The sequence below is a fragment of the Antechinus flavipes genome, chromosome 2 (assembly GCF_016432865.1).
Source record: "Antechinus flavipes isolate AdamAnt ecotype Samford, QLD, Australia chromosome 2, AdamAnt_v2, whole genome shotgun sequence".
Classification (NCBI taxonomy): Eukaryota; Metazoa; Chordata; class Mammalia; order Dasyuromorphia; family Dasyuridae; genus Antechinus; species Antechinus flavipes.
This window is the reverse complement of record NC_067399.1, coordinates 400,085,076-400,101,807: the sequence shown is the minus strand read 5'-3', so window position 1 is coordinate 400,101,807 and position 16,732 is coordinate 400,085,076. Positions and strand designations below refer to the sequence as shown.

Sequence of the window (16,732 nt, the reverse complement as noted above, 5' to 3'; positions counted from 1 at the left end):
ATTTGGATAATGAAGACGTAAACCTAGATGATTTCTAAGGACCTTTCCAATGGTAATAGCTATACCAGGTGCTGGAGATGAATCCCAAAGAAAAAATCAGAGTAGTTTTTATCTCAAGGAGTTTACATTCTATCAGAGAGAAACTACTGGTACATCTTTAGATAAAAACAAAATAGAGATATAGCAAAGGGGGTGGGCACTAGCTACTGGAGATATCTAGAAAGATTTCAGAAAGATAGTGGAACTGCAGATGAGGTTCCTAAAATTCTAAGAGTTGCAGCTGAGAGGTGAGTACATTCAATACACAGGGAACAAAGATACTAAGATGGGAAATGAAATGTTATTTATGAGGAGCAGTAGGAATAACAGTTTAACTAAATTGTAAAATATATATAAAGAGAGTAATTTATAAGAAATTGGAAAATTAGTTTGGGCCAGATTGGGAAGGGAAATTCCAGATTGGGAATTTAAATGTCAAATATAAGAATTCATACTTGATCCAAGAGGTACTAGTAAGCTACTGGAGATTACTCAGTAGAAGAATGATATTGATCAGTTAGTAAGTAAATAAATATTTTTAAGCACTTACTATGTGCCAGTCACTGGGGTAAGATCCAGGGATACAAAGAATGACAAAAGACAATCCTTTTCATCAAGGAGCTAGGTCAGTAAGTCAATAAGAATTTATTAAGTACTTAATATATGTTAGGCACTTTGCTCAACGTTAGGGATGCAAAGCAACGCAAATGACAATTTCTGCCTTCAGGAAGTTTACAATCTACTGAGGGAAGACAATACATAGGAAAAAACTGAAAAATGAGATAGGGGAAAGGTATATGGTACAAATGAAGACATAAAATCTAGAGGATTTACTAGAGTTAGATATGTTGAGATGGCCACTCTGGATGCCCACCTTAAATGGAGGATCTGTCTGGATCTCTCAAGTGTTCACCATTTTCTACTCTTTTCAATCAGGGGAGGGAGGAGCTCCACAGGCAAGACTACTGAAGAGCTGTGAGTCCTACCTGTGATTTTTTTTTTGAGGCAGTATTGATGTTCAATCCACTGTGTGATCTAGCTGCCCCCTACATATAATTTATAAAACAATCATTTTGGTAGCTGTTTTAAGAAGGGATTGAAGGGGAAGGAGACCTAAGGCAAACAGCTCAATTAGGAGGCTATTTTAATAGTAAGCTAAGAGAAGACAAAGATCTGAAATTAGAGTGGTGGTTATGTGAGGGAAGAAAAGAGATCAGAGTCTAGAGAAATGTTGACTGTGTTTTTGTTGTTTTCCCCATTACAGTGAAAAATATCTTGAAAGTGGAAATTGTTTCATTCTTTTTACTTGTATCTCACCTAGACCAGTAAATGGGACATATTAGAAGTTTAATAAATGCTTGTTGGTTGATTGATTGTAAGGTAGGATTACAAAAGACCCAATAGAGCAACTGATTGGATATGTGGGGTGAATGACTGACTAGCTGAGTATGACACTGAGTTTTTGAGCTTGGGGAAATAATGATTACCACCATAGTAATAGAGGAATTCAGGGGGTCTGGGTTGGAAAAAGAATAATGAGTTCTATTAAAATAAAAAAAAGGTTTTCCTGTCTGAGAATAAGCAGCATATACCAAAAAGCCACAAATTCAATGGTTTTCTCCTGAGGAACTCTTTCTCTACAGGATGCTCCTTCTTGGTATATATTTGCTAATGAACTCAAAATTTGTACAATAAGCATGAATAAAAAATTAATTTCTTTAAAAGGAAACAGGACTGTTAAATAAATTTCTTACTCTATCTGCATTTTTCATTCCCATTGAAACTTAATGTTTTAAATCTGTCTCAGATAGCAAAAGAAATAGCTATGATACTGATCATAAGATATCACTTCCAGTCTTACAAAGGTCATGGCCAAAGTACCTCAGAGAAGAAAACTCTCATTTCATAAAAGTGGCCGTTCTGAGTTAAGAAGTTCAGAGAATCATTATTGTGGTTAGCACAGATTACCAGACCAGATGGAGAACATAGGTAATGCTTTCCTATCACTTCAATTCAACAAACATATATTGAGTATATGTGTCACAGTGTTAGGTTCTAAGAGAGAAAGAAAAGTGAATAGATAGATTTTGCTCTCAAGTATTTAATCATCCATAATACTTCAAAGGACTAAAATATAAAAGAAAACATCAAAGTACATGACAGGTACTAAAAAACGCTGGAGGTGGTTCACAGGAGGCAGAAAAATGGTTCTTGCTTGGAATCCATGTAGACTTCATTAAAATGATATCTGGAACAGCTAGGTAATATAGTCAATAGAGTACTGACTCCGGAGTCAGGAGGACCTGAGTTCAAATTTAACCTCAGACTAGCTGTATAATCCTGAATAAGTTATTTCACCCTAATTGCCTCCTCCAAAAAGTGACATTTGAGTTTGAAAGACAGAATATTGAATGGTAGAGAAGCAGAGGAAGGCATTCCGGGAACTAGGAAGAACATGAGCAAGAATATATAGATATAGATATAGATATAGATATAGATATAGATATAGATATAGATATGTGTGTGTGTGTGTGTATACACAAAGCATATACATATAGAGGTAGGGAGATAGGGGAATATATTCAGAAAAAGGTAAATTAAATAATTTGACTAGATCATAGGAGAATAGTGGGAGATAACTCTGGAAAAGTAGGTTAGAGCTAGATTGCTGAAGTCCTTGGATGTCAAGTTGTTAAATATAGACTTTATAAGCCATAAGTAAGAGAGAGAGTTACTGAAAATTTTTAAGTCAGTTGTGGGGAAAGAATTGTGAATTATTACATACATTATTCTGGTATCTGACTGAGGATGGATTTGATTAAGAAGGCACTAAAGGTAGGGAGCACAGTATGGAAAGAGGCTACATGAGTGTAGAAGCAACTAGAATGGAAAGGAATTGAGAAACATTGAGGAGGTCGAGTTTGATTGATGGGAAGGAGGGTAGTGAGGGAAAGGAGAAGTCAGGAATGACTGATTTTGAGTGATTGAGAAGATTAGTGGTAATACTAATTTGAGAAGTAAAAAGGAATAAAGGGAAGAAGAACACATTTTGAAGGTGGGATGATTTCAGTTTTTTCTTTAAAATGTTGAAGTTGTGTCATTAGTGGGATATCTAGATAGCAATGTTCTGTAAGCTGCTTAAAATGCAAGGTTGGACCTCTGGGAATAGGTCAGGGCTAGTAATATAGACTGGGAAATCATTTACATAAAGAAGATGGCTGAAGAGTGGAAGAGGATGAGAGAGCTTTATTCTATGTTATTAATGACTGGGATAAAAACACACAAGACATGACATAAAATGAGAGGAATATCTTATGACATTATGATTTGAAAAGACTTCAAAAGCCTGGAAGGAAGGTTCAAAACAAGATGAAATTTAATAATAATAACTATGTAATCCTGCATTTTTGCTTTTAAAAGGGCAGTTTCAAAGTCTTTGAAAAAACACAGAACCCATTCCTATTAAAAATACTCGAGAGCATAGAAATAAATGGAACTTAATCTTAAAATGATATGTAATATGTATCTAAAACCATCACCAAGTATTATCTGTAATGGGGATAAGCTAGAAACCTTCCCAATATATAATCAAGAGTGAAGTAAGAATGCCCTATATTCCTTAATATAGTTCTAGAAATGTTAGCAATAACAATAAGAGAAGAAAAAGAAATTAAAGGAATTGTAATAGGCAATGAAGAAACAAAACTATAACTCTTTGCAGATAGTATATTATACTTAGAGAATTCTAGAGAGCCAACTAAAATATCTATATGAAATTATTAATAACAAAGTTGTAAGATACAAAATAAATCTACATAAATCATCAACCTTTCTATATATTGCTAACAAAGTCTAGCAGCAAGACATAGAAAGAGAAATTTCACTTAAAATAGCTGTAGACAATAGAAAATATTTGAGAGTCTGCCAAGACAAATCCAGGGACCATATGAATAGAACTATAAAACATTTTTCATACAAATAAAGTCACATCTAAACAATTGAAAAATATTAATTGCTCATGGACAAGCCAAGCCAAAATAATAAAAATGACAATTCTACCTAAGTTAATTTATTTATTCAGTGCCATCTGATCAAAAGTATCAAAAATTACTTTGTAAAGCTAGAAAAAATAACAAAATTCATCTGGAAGAATGAAAAGCTCAAGGATATCAAAGAAATCAATGGGAACAAAAAGAAGAAGGTAGTCTAGCTGTACCAGATCTCAAACATAACACAGTTATTATCAACACAATCTGATACTAGCTAAGAAATAAAGTGGTGGGTCAGTGGTATAGATTAGGTACAAATTACATTATAGTAAATGACCTCAGTAATCTAGTACACGATAAACCCATAGATCCAAGCTCTTAGAACAAAAATTGCCAAGGATAGAAAACAGTGTGACATAAACTAAGTATAGAACAACATTTCACACTATATATCAAGATGAGATCAACATGGGTACATGATTTAACATGTAAAAGTTGATACCATAAGCAAATTAAGAGAGTGTGGAATAGTTTATGTCAGATTTATGGATAAGGGAATAATTTAAAATCAAAGATGACACAAAAAAATTACAGAATATGAAACACATAATTTTGATTATATAAAGGAAAAGGTGTTGCAGAAACAAAACCAATGCAACCAAAATTATAAGGAATACAGAAAGCTGGAAAATATTTTTGCAACAAGTATCACTAATAAATATCTCATTTCTCAAATATATAGAGAACTGAGTCAAAGTTATAAAAATACATGTTACTCCCTATTGATAAATGTTCAAAGGATATGAACAGGCAGTTTACAAAGAAACCAAAGTTATTATAGTCATATGAAACAATGCTCTAAATCTCTATTGATCAGAAAAAATGCAATTAAAATCACTCTGAAGTACCACCTCACACCTATCAGATTGACTAATATAACAAAAAAGGATGTTGGAGGAGATGTGGGAAAACTGAGACATTGTACTGTTGGTGGAGTTATGAAATGATCCAACCTTTCTCAAGAGCATTGAAACTATGACCAAAAGGCTACAAAACCACATAAAGCCTTTGATTCGACAATACCATGTTAGATATTCTAAGCCATCCCCCCCCAAAATGGAAAAGATCTATTTATACAAAAAAAAAAATTAAAGTAGCTCTTTTCATGGCAGCTAAGAATTCTACATCAAATAGATGCTCATAAATTGGGAAATAGCTAAACAAGCTGTGGTATATAATTGTATTGGAATATTATTGTACTATAAGAAATGACAAAAAGGATGATTTCAAAAAACTGGAAAGACTTATATGAACTGATGTATAGTGAAGTGCATAGGACCAGGAGGACATTGTACATGCTAACAGAAATATTGTTCAATAAACTATCATGAATGATTTAGGTATTCTCAGAAATACAATAATCCAAGATAATCACAAAAAATTAACAATGAAGCATTTATCTGCCTCCAGAGAAAGAAGTGTTATTGACTGAATACAGACTAAAGCATGCTATTTTTCATTTTCTTTAATTTTTTTTCATTTGAGTCTTCTTGTATAAAATTATTAATATGGAAATATATATAATATATACAAGAATAAAAATAATATATAACCTATATTGATTGTTTACCATAGGGAGAGAGTAGAGAAAAAATGGGGAATAGAATATGGATTTTAAATAAAAATATTCTTAAAAATTGGAAAAAAAATTTAAAAAGCAGTTTCATATGTATAATCTGGAAAAATAGGTGGAACCAGATCACAATGGACTTCAAAATACCAGGCTAAGTATTTTACACTTTATTTGGTCATAAACTGTTATGAGCCAGAACTTGAAACAAGGTGATAACTCAATGGAATTGATACAAACAATGCTTAAGTTAACACCTTTGAGAGTTCACACATTAGCTCATATATTAGTTCACACATTTGGGAGATTTCAGGGTTCAGTATGAGATATCCAAATTCACACCTCCCATAATCCCACTCTCAGAGGAGGAGTCAACCTTTGAGTTTACACCTATAAAAGAGCATAAAAACAGCTGAGTTCAGTCAGGAGAGTTCAGTTGAAAAGATTGAGAGGGGAATGTCAGTTGGAGATTGAGAAGCCACGAGTCAGAGTTGAGCTAGAAGCAGAAACTGGAAGAGCTAAAAGACAAGCTGCAAGAGCTCTTGGAACCAAGGAGGGAGATCGGCCTCTGAGAAAGCCAACCAGACCCAAGGAAAGAACTAAGACTTGGAAGGAGAAAATAAATGTTTGGATTTTATCAGCTGGCTGGGTTTGAAGTGATTATTGATTTGAACTGAAACTAAGGCTGCCTCCAGAAAACTTCCCCAAGAAATCTGCAACCAGAGAACCATCATATATTATACAAAAGAAGACCACCATAGAGTATCCCTGATAATTTTTTAGTAACTTTTTTATCTGAATATATATTTCAAAAGTACCCATTTCAATAGCAACTTTATTGTAGGAGACTATGTTTTTCTAAACATGAAGCTAAGAAAGGCACTATTCTCATTGGGTGATTTTCTGTAGCTAAGAAAGTTCATGGAATGAAAGTTAAGTCACTCCATTTCAAGCTTTTAACATTCTTCCACTCCTATCCCCAGGACTTTGAACTTCCTATCCGAAAGCAGGTAACATTTTTACAAGTCACAAAGATAAAGACAAAATAGGTACAGAGGTCATGTAGGAAAAACTTCTTAAATCTATTCACCAAATTCCTGTGATGCTACTTGTTAGCAAACCTTTGGTACTAAAACACATGGGGAATGCCCTCCTCTTTCCCAAGCCATCTCTAGTATAAGGTATAAGATCATAAAAAAGCCAACATTCTTCTGATGACAGAATTTTCATATTACCTAAGGTATAGGTCATGTTTCCTTTAAAACTCAAAGACCAAACAGGTAAAAAATAGTATATAAGTAGCAGCATCTTAAAAACACACAAGATGGGGGGTATTTTTTCCAAAAGAAATTCAGCCCTCTCTCTCATCCCCTTCCCAAAGAATCTAGATCAAAATGAAAAAAAAGATAACATTTTAACACAGTCTATGCTAATAAGGCTAATCTAAGATTTTGAGAATTTTATCAAATTTTAGTATTCTCTCTTTTTCCTCCCCTCTTCCTCACTCCTTTTTTCCTCCTTCTCCCCTCTTCTTTTTTCCTCCCTCCCTCCTTTTTTCCTTTCCTTCTTTCCCTCCCTCCTTCCTTCCCCTCTTCTGTATCTATCTCTATCTCTCAATATAAATCAGAGAGGTTGCTTTCAAGCAGAAAACGTATCTATTCACAGACACAATGCCTGCATTTTCTGTTCTCAAAATAAAAGGTGATTGGTTAAATTAAACCAATTTTTAAAATATTGGTTACCTGAAAATCAATTAGCGTGATTTAAAAAAATATTTCTATAATCCAGCATTCTGATTTAGTCAATTAGCCTCATGTACTGTGGGCTCAATACAAAATCCCTCCCAGATGTGGTTGTAAGTTCTGGTAGCTGAAGTATACTCCAGTCCAGATAATTTGGCAATCTGCTTTTCTCTTGGGATTGGAAGGGCTGAAGGGCCCATATGGACAACCAAGGACAAAAAATAATTCTTGAGTACCTCAACAACCAACAAGGTCTTTTTCTCTACCAGTCATGGGTACTCTCAGCCTTACCTGAATACGTGGTCCCCCTGCTGTCATTGAGAAAGAGCTTTGGAGATGGGGGCCTGCGATAAACCACATGCATCCTGCCATCATTCTCTTCCGACATCCCCTTCTCCAGAGGCTCAATGAAGAATTCGTCCTTGTCGGTACGGATCATGCCGGCCTAAAGGAATGGAGTGGAAGTAGAACATTTCAATTCCTCTCCATGCATGAGCCATTCAGAGTCAACAATTACAATATGCTTAAACACACTTTAATCCTCTCGAGAGAGCAGTTAGAAGGCAGAGAGTAAGCAAGGTGAATTCTTTATTAGACCCAAATAAAATGTTGGTTCCTCAGTCTGACAAGGAAGGATGGTGGTAACATACAAGCTCCCAGGAACTGTGACTTCAAACCAATTAGCCAAGGCTTGGATAAAAATATGGGTGGGAATATGAAAACCTGGATTCAAAGACCATAGTCTCAAATGGAGCATAATAGAAAAGGGGGCTATGACCTTAGCTGTCTGTCATCCCCAAACTGCTCCAGGGGATGCTCATTTTCCACAGACTGATAAGTCAGGAATCAATGCATTGTTGAGGAATGAACCAGAAATGCTCATTTATGGGACACTTGATGACAGTCATATTATACATTATTGGAAGAGTTGCCAATTTGTTTTGGTGATGAGGGTTTCTATACCAGCTATTGCTCTTACTAAGGAAAATTTTCTTCTGCTACTTCCCTCACTGGCTTATTAATAACAACATAATTTATATAAAATATCTTATAAAATATAAAACACAAAATATTTAAGAATTATTATTATTAATAATCATGAGGGGGAAATGAATGAAACTACTCTACCCAAAAGGCACTTTTAAAGAACTAATTGCTTAATCATTCACTTCATAAATATTTATTATGCACCTACAACATATACACAGTCATCAATCAAGCCAATGGATTTTGAGTGAAAACCAAACTTTTCCCTTAGATCTTTCCAACTAGGCAAGACTCACAAAGTTGACTTTGAGAAGAACCACAAGGAGATACTAGAGTTCAAAGAACCAAGCTATCCTTCTTCATATTCACAAAGTGACTTTATTTTTGTTATTTTTCTACAGGCTTGTGGGTGACAGAGTTTGCAGCAACAAACAGCTGGTAGGCATGCTGTAGTGGCTCGAGTTCCTGTTAATCATATGAATCATTGGCTTTCTAGGAAGCATAGGGACACACAAGAAAGTAAGCCTGGTTCCTTGTGTTTCTCCAGGAAATTGGCAAGTCAAGAGAGGGCGTTTTGCATTTTACAAGATACAATCACAGATCTGAGTAGGTATGGCCTCAAGCATGAACAGAACTCACTTTTTCTTGAAATTGGTTCAGAAAGTCTAGTGGAAGCAAGGGAAAAACAATTCTATTTGGAATCACATAACCCAGAGTCAAATCCCATCTTTGACATTACAAATATGACCATAGTGAGATCTCTAAGATTTCTTTCGGTTCTAAATTTGAAGTCCCATGATCTAATTGGCATAAGTGTATTCAAGGTCCTAGACCCACTCTATCTTCCTTCCAATTTTCACTATCAGATTTAAGTAAAGGTCAGAGCTAAGACAAACACAAATGCCTGAGTGGGCCTGAATTAAGTCCCATCGGTCTTATTCTATACTGCTATGTATCTCTTCCTCTCATTGATTAATTCCCTAAATTGCCTTGAATTCATCATCTCTGTTGTAATCATTAACATGGGTTGAATTGGTTATTTTAATGATGGAATCGACCCAAGGAAGTGGAATGAAAAAGTAGAAAAAGAAAATTCTTCTGTCTTATGCTTCTTTGTTTCAACTACCTCCCAGCATTGTATTAGTATATCTTCCCAGAGAGCTCTACTTTATGTACTCTTCCCTCCCTTGTCCCTTGTCAATTTAATTCACCCCAGTAGCTTCATCTGTTACCTCCTTGTTCATGACTCTGAAATCTATAATATTCAATCCTTACCTCCATCCTAAACTCCAGACTCAAATTTTTAGCTTCTGCGTAGATACCTTTTGTAGGCATGTTAGCCCCTAGTAACTGCTGGACCTGTTTTGTGATTATGATATGCTTCAAAATAGGAAATACTAAATCAAAAACTCTGAGTGAATGTAAACTTGTTTTCTATACTTACAGCATATTTTAGAATATGGAAACTGACTCAAAATAGTTAGGCAGTTTTCTCATGGTAATGTAAGTGGTAAACATACTCTCAAACACATACACACAGAGTATAACTACAAAGAATAACTTATCCTACAAAGCTGAGTATAATTCTCTGGGGGTTAGAGAGGAGGGAAAGGAGGGGAGGAGAACCTTTATTGGACTTGCAGGCATTAATGATAAAAAAAAAACACAAAGTTGAATAAGAACTTTGATATGCAAATACAAATCATGAGAAATCTAGAAAGGTAAATTCATACAAGCAACGGGAAGGAGTTGTATGATGATGTAGTGTTAACATTCTCCATGGGAGGAAAGATACAAGTATGCCCTCAGATTCATAATGTATTCAAAGTCTATTAGGGAGTTAAGTAAGAAAAAACAGAGTACCTTGGGGTGGATTTCTTGGGTTATGAGGGTTTGAAGAGAGGAAAGAGAAATGAATATAAAAAGAATGTACTAATATAGAAAGAATGAAGAAGGGGGTATTGCTATTTTTCATAATTAGAAGGAATTCCCAAATAATAATAATATAGAAAACCTATACAGGCATGGAGGGAGGGAACAGGCATCAAATAAATCTCATTCTTATCTGAACTGGACAAAGGAAGATTGAATATATACAGAGTATTTAATATACAAATACATAAAAATTAATTTTAAAAAACAGGTTGGGATGGGACAAGGATAGGGATAAGATAATATCAGAGAAGGAACAAAATTCCTTACCCGAAAGGGAAAATGAAGAGGAGAGGAAAAAACTAAAGGGGTACCATCTATTGGAGAATAGCTAGAAGAACTAAACAAACTGTCATATAAATGGAACGGGAAATTATTGCAGAATAAGAAATTATGAAAAAGACTCTTTTCAGAGAATCTTTCAAATTATGAATTGATATAGCGTGAAGCAAACAGAACCCAGAGGAATAGTTAGGCAAAGACAACACACAAAAAAAGAAAGAAAATAAAATAAAAAAAATTTAAAGACTTAAGGCCTCAGATCAATGCAGTGACCAACTAAGTCTCCACAGGGTCTATGATACATCATACTACCCACCTCCTAACAGAAAAATAAGGGATTCAAGTGGCAAAAAGATATGTATTTTTGATATGTTTACTATGTGATTTTGTTTTGCTTAGCCATGTTTATTGATTACAAAGAATTTTTTTTTATTTTGGAGGGAGAAAAAGAAAGGAGTTAACAATAGTGATTACAAAGAAAAAGGGCCATTGAAACATTTTAAGTGAACAGAAGATAAAATAAGGAAGTTCAGAAGGAAGCACAAACAGGACAGTTTTGAAAGTATTCTACTCAACCTATTAAACACCTTTTTAAAAAAGGGAGTAGCATAAAATGACAAGTCATAGTTTCATATACAATCCTATGTTAGTATTTTTCTATCCATATGGAAATGTTTGTTTCAAGTATATTTACGTTCAGAATTTTTAAAAAAGATACCAGGAAATTATTCTAAAAAAATGAGAGAGGTTTGACTAGGTCTTCAAGGTTCTTTCTAAGTCTAGCAATTTATGAGCCTTTGAGATCCAGTTCCAACAATCTGAGATTATTTGACAACTTCATTACCTCCTTCAAACATTGTCAGATCCTGCCAATAGAATTAATTTTGGGAAAATTCCTAAGGCAGCAACTCTCCTCCCCTAAACTCCTAGAACACTTACTTACTGTCTGTACCACTCAGTTTGCAATTAATCACATACAGCCTCAGTTCTCTTGAGCCCAAAAAAGTTATTCAGTGGTTTGTACTGGATTATTATATATTGTCTGTATCAGTATTTAACTTCTTTGTAGGTTTACAACTTGTTCGCCCAGATGGACTTTATATTCTATCAGGGCACCCTCCTACCCCCCATCATCCAACTCATTGTAGATTTTTTGGCCATCCCTCACACGGACCTATTTGTTCCCACTCATCTTGTTCTGACTGGTTTACAAAAGACACAGTTCAAATCTTCTTGATCTCACATTCCAAACTCAAATTCACAAGATTATAAAATTGGAAAGGGCCTCAAAGAACTTCTAATTTACCTTATAATAGCACAGGAAATCTCCTCTACAACATTCCTGACAACCATTGGCTAAACCTTTCTTTAAAGATCTCCATTGACAGGGAATCTACCACTTTCTGAGACATCACATTACACTTTAGGACAGGACACACATTATAATGAACTTTTTCATCATTTCAAGTCAAAAATACACATTTTTTTTTGCTGCTATCCATTACTTCTAGTTCTACTCACTAGGGCCTAGCAGAAGAAGTGAGATCCCTCTTTCATAACTCTTTTTGCTTGTAAGCTAAAGATCCCCATTTTGCTCAAATGATCTTCATATGACATGATTTTTTTGTCCCCTCAGGATTCTCCTATTGCTTCACTGAAGAGCTTCTATTTTTTTTTCCTAAGGGAAAATACATTGAGACAAGCTAACAGGAACGGAAAGAAATCTGGGTAATCTGCACTGAGCACATTTAATAACAACTATCACCTATGTATTATCTCATTTGAGCCTCATGACAACCCTACTATAAGTATTGTTACCTAATTTTACAGATGAGAACACAGAGGATACAAGATGATAGGTGCTGGTGTCTGAACTCAAGTTTTTTTGGCTCAAGTCCAGCACACTATCTACTTTGCACATACAATTATTATTAAGGGAGATGACTATGGCAGCACTTTTCGGGGAGGGGGAATGGAAGCATGCCAAACTGTGCTTTCTTTTTTTTCTTCTTTTTTCAAACTGCTTTATTACTAGAAATACATTCAAGGAGAGCTTGGGCAGTCCTAAAAAAGGGATACTTCCTAACTGCAGCTTTTGGGGATCCTAAATGCAGCCAAATGGCCCCTCTCTACTTCTTTGGGTGCATCTTCCAGTTGGTTCCTAATAAGAATCAATAACAGCAGTTGATCACATCAGATCCCTGAACTGCTTATAAGTACCCACCCAAGATATGCCTCAGTCAGACTGAGACCTGTCAAAGATCTTATCTCTAAAAGCAAAGTTCTAAATCACTCTTAATTAGAGAAATGCAAATTAAAACAATTCTGAGATATCACCTCACACCTTTCAGATTGGCTAAGATGACAGGAAAAGATAATGATGAATGTTGGAGGTGATGTGGAAAAATTGGGACACTAATACATTGTTGGTGGAACTGTGAACTGATCCAACCATTCTGGAGAGTGATTTGGAACTATGCCCAAAGAGCTATGACGTTGTGCATACACTTTGATGCAGCAGTGTCTGTACTGGATCTGTAACCCAAAGAGATCATAAAAGAGGGGAAAAGACCCAAGTGTGCAAAAATGTTTATAGTAATCCTTTTTGAAGTGGCAAGGAACTGGAAACCAAGTGGATGCCCAACAGTTGGGAAAGTGGCTGGGTCAATTATGGTACATGAATGTTATGGAATATTATTATCCTATAAAAAATAATAAGCAGGCTGTTTTCAGAAAAGACTGAAAAGATTTACATGAACTGATGCTGAATGAAGTAAGCAGAACCAAGATGTGAGGGGCTTGGTTCTTCTTAGCAATATGGTTATCTAAAAGAAAATTCCAATAGACTTATGATGGAAAATGCCATCCACGCCAGGAGAGAACTATGGAGACTGAATATAGATTGAAGCATAGTATTTTCACCTTTTTGTTTATTTGTTTGCTTTTTGTTTTTTGTGTTTTTCCCCTTTGGTCTGATTTTTCTTGCGCAGCATTACAAATATGGAAATATCTTTAAAAGGAATGCACATGTTTAACCTATATCAGATTGCTTGCTGTCTTGGGAGAGGAGAAGTAAGGGAGAAAGAGAAAAATTTGGAACATAGTTTTACAAAATGAATATTGTAAACTATCTTTACATGTATTTGGAAAAATAAAATACTATCAAGAAAAAGAAAAAAGGCAAAGTTTTCCCATTGCATCAAAGGGCTATCTCCAGTTGTTAATGATATATGTCTTGTCACTAGAGCCAAATGGCTCTGGAGGAGAAAGTGACTCTGATGACTTTGCAGAGTTCCTTCTCACTTAAATCCAGCTCACTTCCATGTCATGGCATTACCTCCTTGATGTCATGATTTTCTTTGAGAACAAAGGTCAAACAACAACAATAACAATAACAACAACAACTCAAGAAAACAATGCTGCTGCCCAAATGGTTTAGAGTAGGAAAGGGCTCTTCCCAAGCAGTCTTTCTCCAACCCAGAAGAGAATATTCACTTGAGTTCTACTAGAGATCTAAACATTATAGACACAAATTTCAATAAATATTGGAACATTGGAGGGCAGGTGAGGGGAAGTGCACTTAACAGAAATGACTCATGTAAAACAAACATGTTACAAGGTTTTACAGAGATGAATGTTGAAAACTACCTTTACATGTATTTGAAAATAATAAAATATTATTAAAAACTGAAAAAAATAAAACAAATATGTTAGTTTTCTCTTTATCAAAACTTACATCACATCAGATTCTCCTTGTTTGAGACAAATCAGAGAGAAAAACAACTATTCATGTTATGTCCCTCCAGGAAATAAATCAGATATTCGATAGTAAGCTCCTTGATAGCAGTGTCTGTCACATCTATCCCTGTACTCCCAAGTCCTTGCACACACTAGCCACTAAAGGACGACTGTGAGATAATAGGGGGTAAATGGATGGGCTTTGAATCAAAAGAAACCTGGATTGAAATTCTGCCTCTAACAAATACTAGTTATATGATCTTGGACAAATAAATTAATCTCTCCAACCCTCAATTTTCTCATTCAAAAAATGTTTAATGTGTGAGTACCCAAGACAATAACACTGTTACCTTATATTTGAGCCTGCTGAAAGGCTCAAATATGACAATAAATGTAAAGCATTTTTCAAAACTTAAGTGTTATATATCCGTTATTATTAATGTTCTATTTCTATTTTTTTCTTTCCTAGGGAAGAATACATTGAGACAAGCTATTCTATTTCCTATGATCATGGGATCATACATGGAATATGTATGTTAAGGGAAAATAAGGAAAGAGTGGGGGAATACTCACTTCTGGGGCTGGAGAACCTATGTTCCTTCTATATACATATCCCTTTTTTGACTCAGAATCAAGATTTGCAGAGTCATAGAATGCCACAGACTTAAGAAGTAGTCAAGCTGGACCTCAAACTGAATTTACTTAATTCCAAGTCTCCTAGCTCTGTCCACCATACTATATCATCTAGTTCTTTCTGTTCTACCTCTCCCTTCCAACTCCTCAGATAAGGAAGTCAAAGATTCTAAAACCCTGCAGGAAACATGACCCCTCTAAGGAGATCTTTAATATCTTTATTTTTCGCAGTTACATTTAAAACAATTTTTACATTGTCTTTTTTTTTAAACTTTGAGTACTAGATTCTCTCCCTTATCCCCAACCTCAGCTCCCATTAAGAAAGCCCTTGTGAATTTATGGAAACATTTCCATAAAAGTCCCTCTAAAGAGATCTTGAGTACCTTAAAAAAGGGAAGATTTGACAAGGCACTATTAATATAATTTGTCTTCTTTAAAGAACTCTGGCTATCATTTCTCAACTCAGAACAAGACCTATCTTCTTGTTTGGCTCTCAGCTCCAATCCTGGCTTTGCTGAGCAAGCTTTTGCCAGCTGTTCTTACTATCGCCCACTCACCAAACCCATTTTGGCTGTCATCAGAAGGAGACTCTGATGTGGATATAAGTTTTGATAAAGGAAAAACTAACATTTTTGTTTTATTTTTTAGTTTTTAATAGTATTTTATTTTTCCAAATACACATAAAGAAAGTTTTCAATCTTTATCTCTGTAAAACTGAGTAACATGTTTGTTTTAGATGGGTCACTTCTATTTCCTAATTTGGCCTTTCCAAGCAAGAAGCAACCATCAGCTTTGGCTCTCTTCATAGTAGCTGAACTTTTGAATTGTAGTCAACACTGAACTTGGAGTCACAGGATCTTTGCTATCTGTATGATTTGGGGGAAATCACTTCACCTCTGAGTTTAAGTAATCACATCTGCAAAATGAGGACTTTATCCTCTTTCAGTCTCGGAGCTATGATTCTGTGAACAACTCCCTGCTGGTCAGTAGTGATTACAAGCTCTAGCAGGGCTTTTGGTCTCAAATCTCAGCAGGGTCCTACCTGGGACATGTTAATTCAACAAGCAATAAAACTGGTATTTATTGAAAGCCTACTATGTTCAAAGCACGGGGCTCTGCTCATTCTGGGCAGTTGGATGATTAAAATACAAAATGGAAAATGAAGCAATTGCAATGTGAAACCACGTCCCAATTCTTCTAATCTAGTTCGGCTCCTACTGTTTGCAAGGCCCAGCATCAGGCCAAGTCTGGGACGAAGACAAGAAAACCCAGGGAGAAAAAACAGGTTACTCTAGTTACTGTTAAAAGAATTGTGTGCAAAGGGCCAGTTGAAAGTTCACTTTTTATAATAGCTCCTCACACATCACGGCAGGTTTCTTCCCAGGCTCTCAAATCTCATTAAAAAAGCCACTAAAACGATCTCAACTTTCCTGACAGAGAATCAGAACCACAAAGAGGTCGCCTGGGGTCAGACTCGGAGCTCAGCACTTCCTCCCCTGCCTACAAGCCCACATCCCTTCTTGCTTGTTAATGCCATGGTGAGATCCGCCCCATCTCCCTGGGCTCCATCCACACTTAATCAATTCCTGTGGCCACAGACAGACACAAATGCTGGGATCTGGGCCAGGCAAGAGACAGATTCGGGCCTGGGAGCCTCTGCTGACCTTCTCCTCTGGAGCCTGAGAAAGGCCTCCGTGAAATGCTGCATCATGTCCCCTGAATGTGAGGGAGCTCTCCAGGAGGTGAGGACCCAGAAACCT

At 35.6% G+C, this 16,732-nt stretch overlaps 1 protein-coding gene across 2 annotated transcripts in view; it reads right to left on the bottom strand.

Moving 5' to 3' along the window:
• The window catches only part of ADAMTS2 (ADAM metallopeptidase with thrombospondin type 1 motif 2), a 472,323-nt gene that overhangs the window by 318,620 nt on the left and 136,971 nt on the right, over positions 1–16,732 (bottom strand). For both annotated transcript variants that reach the window (XM_051978728.1, XM_051978729.1), the window contains one exon: positions 7,692–7,845. In XM_051978728.1, the coding sequence (XP_051834688.1) occupies positions 7,692–7,845 (154 nt within the window). The remainder of the gene's footprint in view (positions 1–7,691; positions 7,846–16,732) is intronic.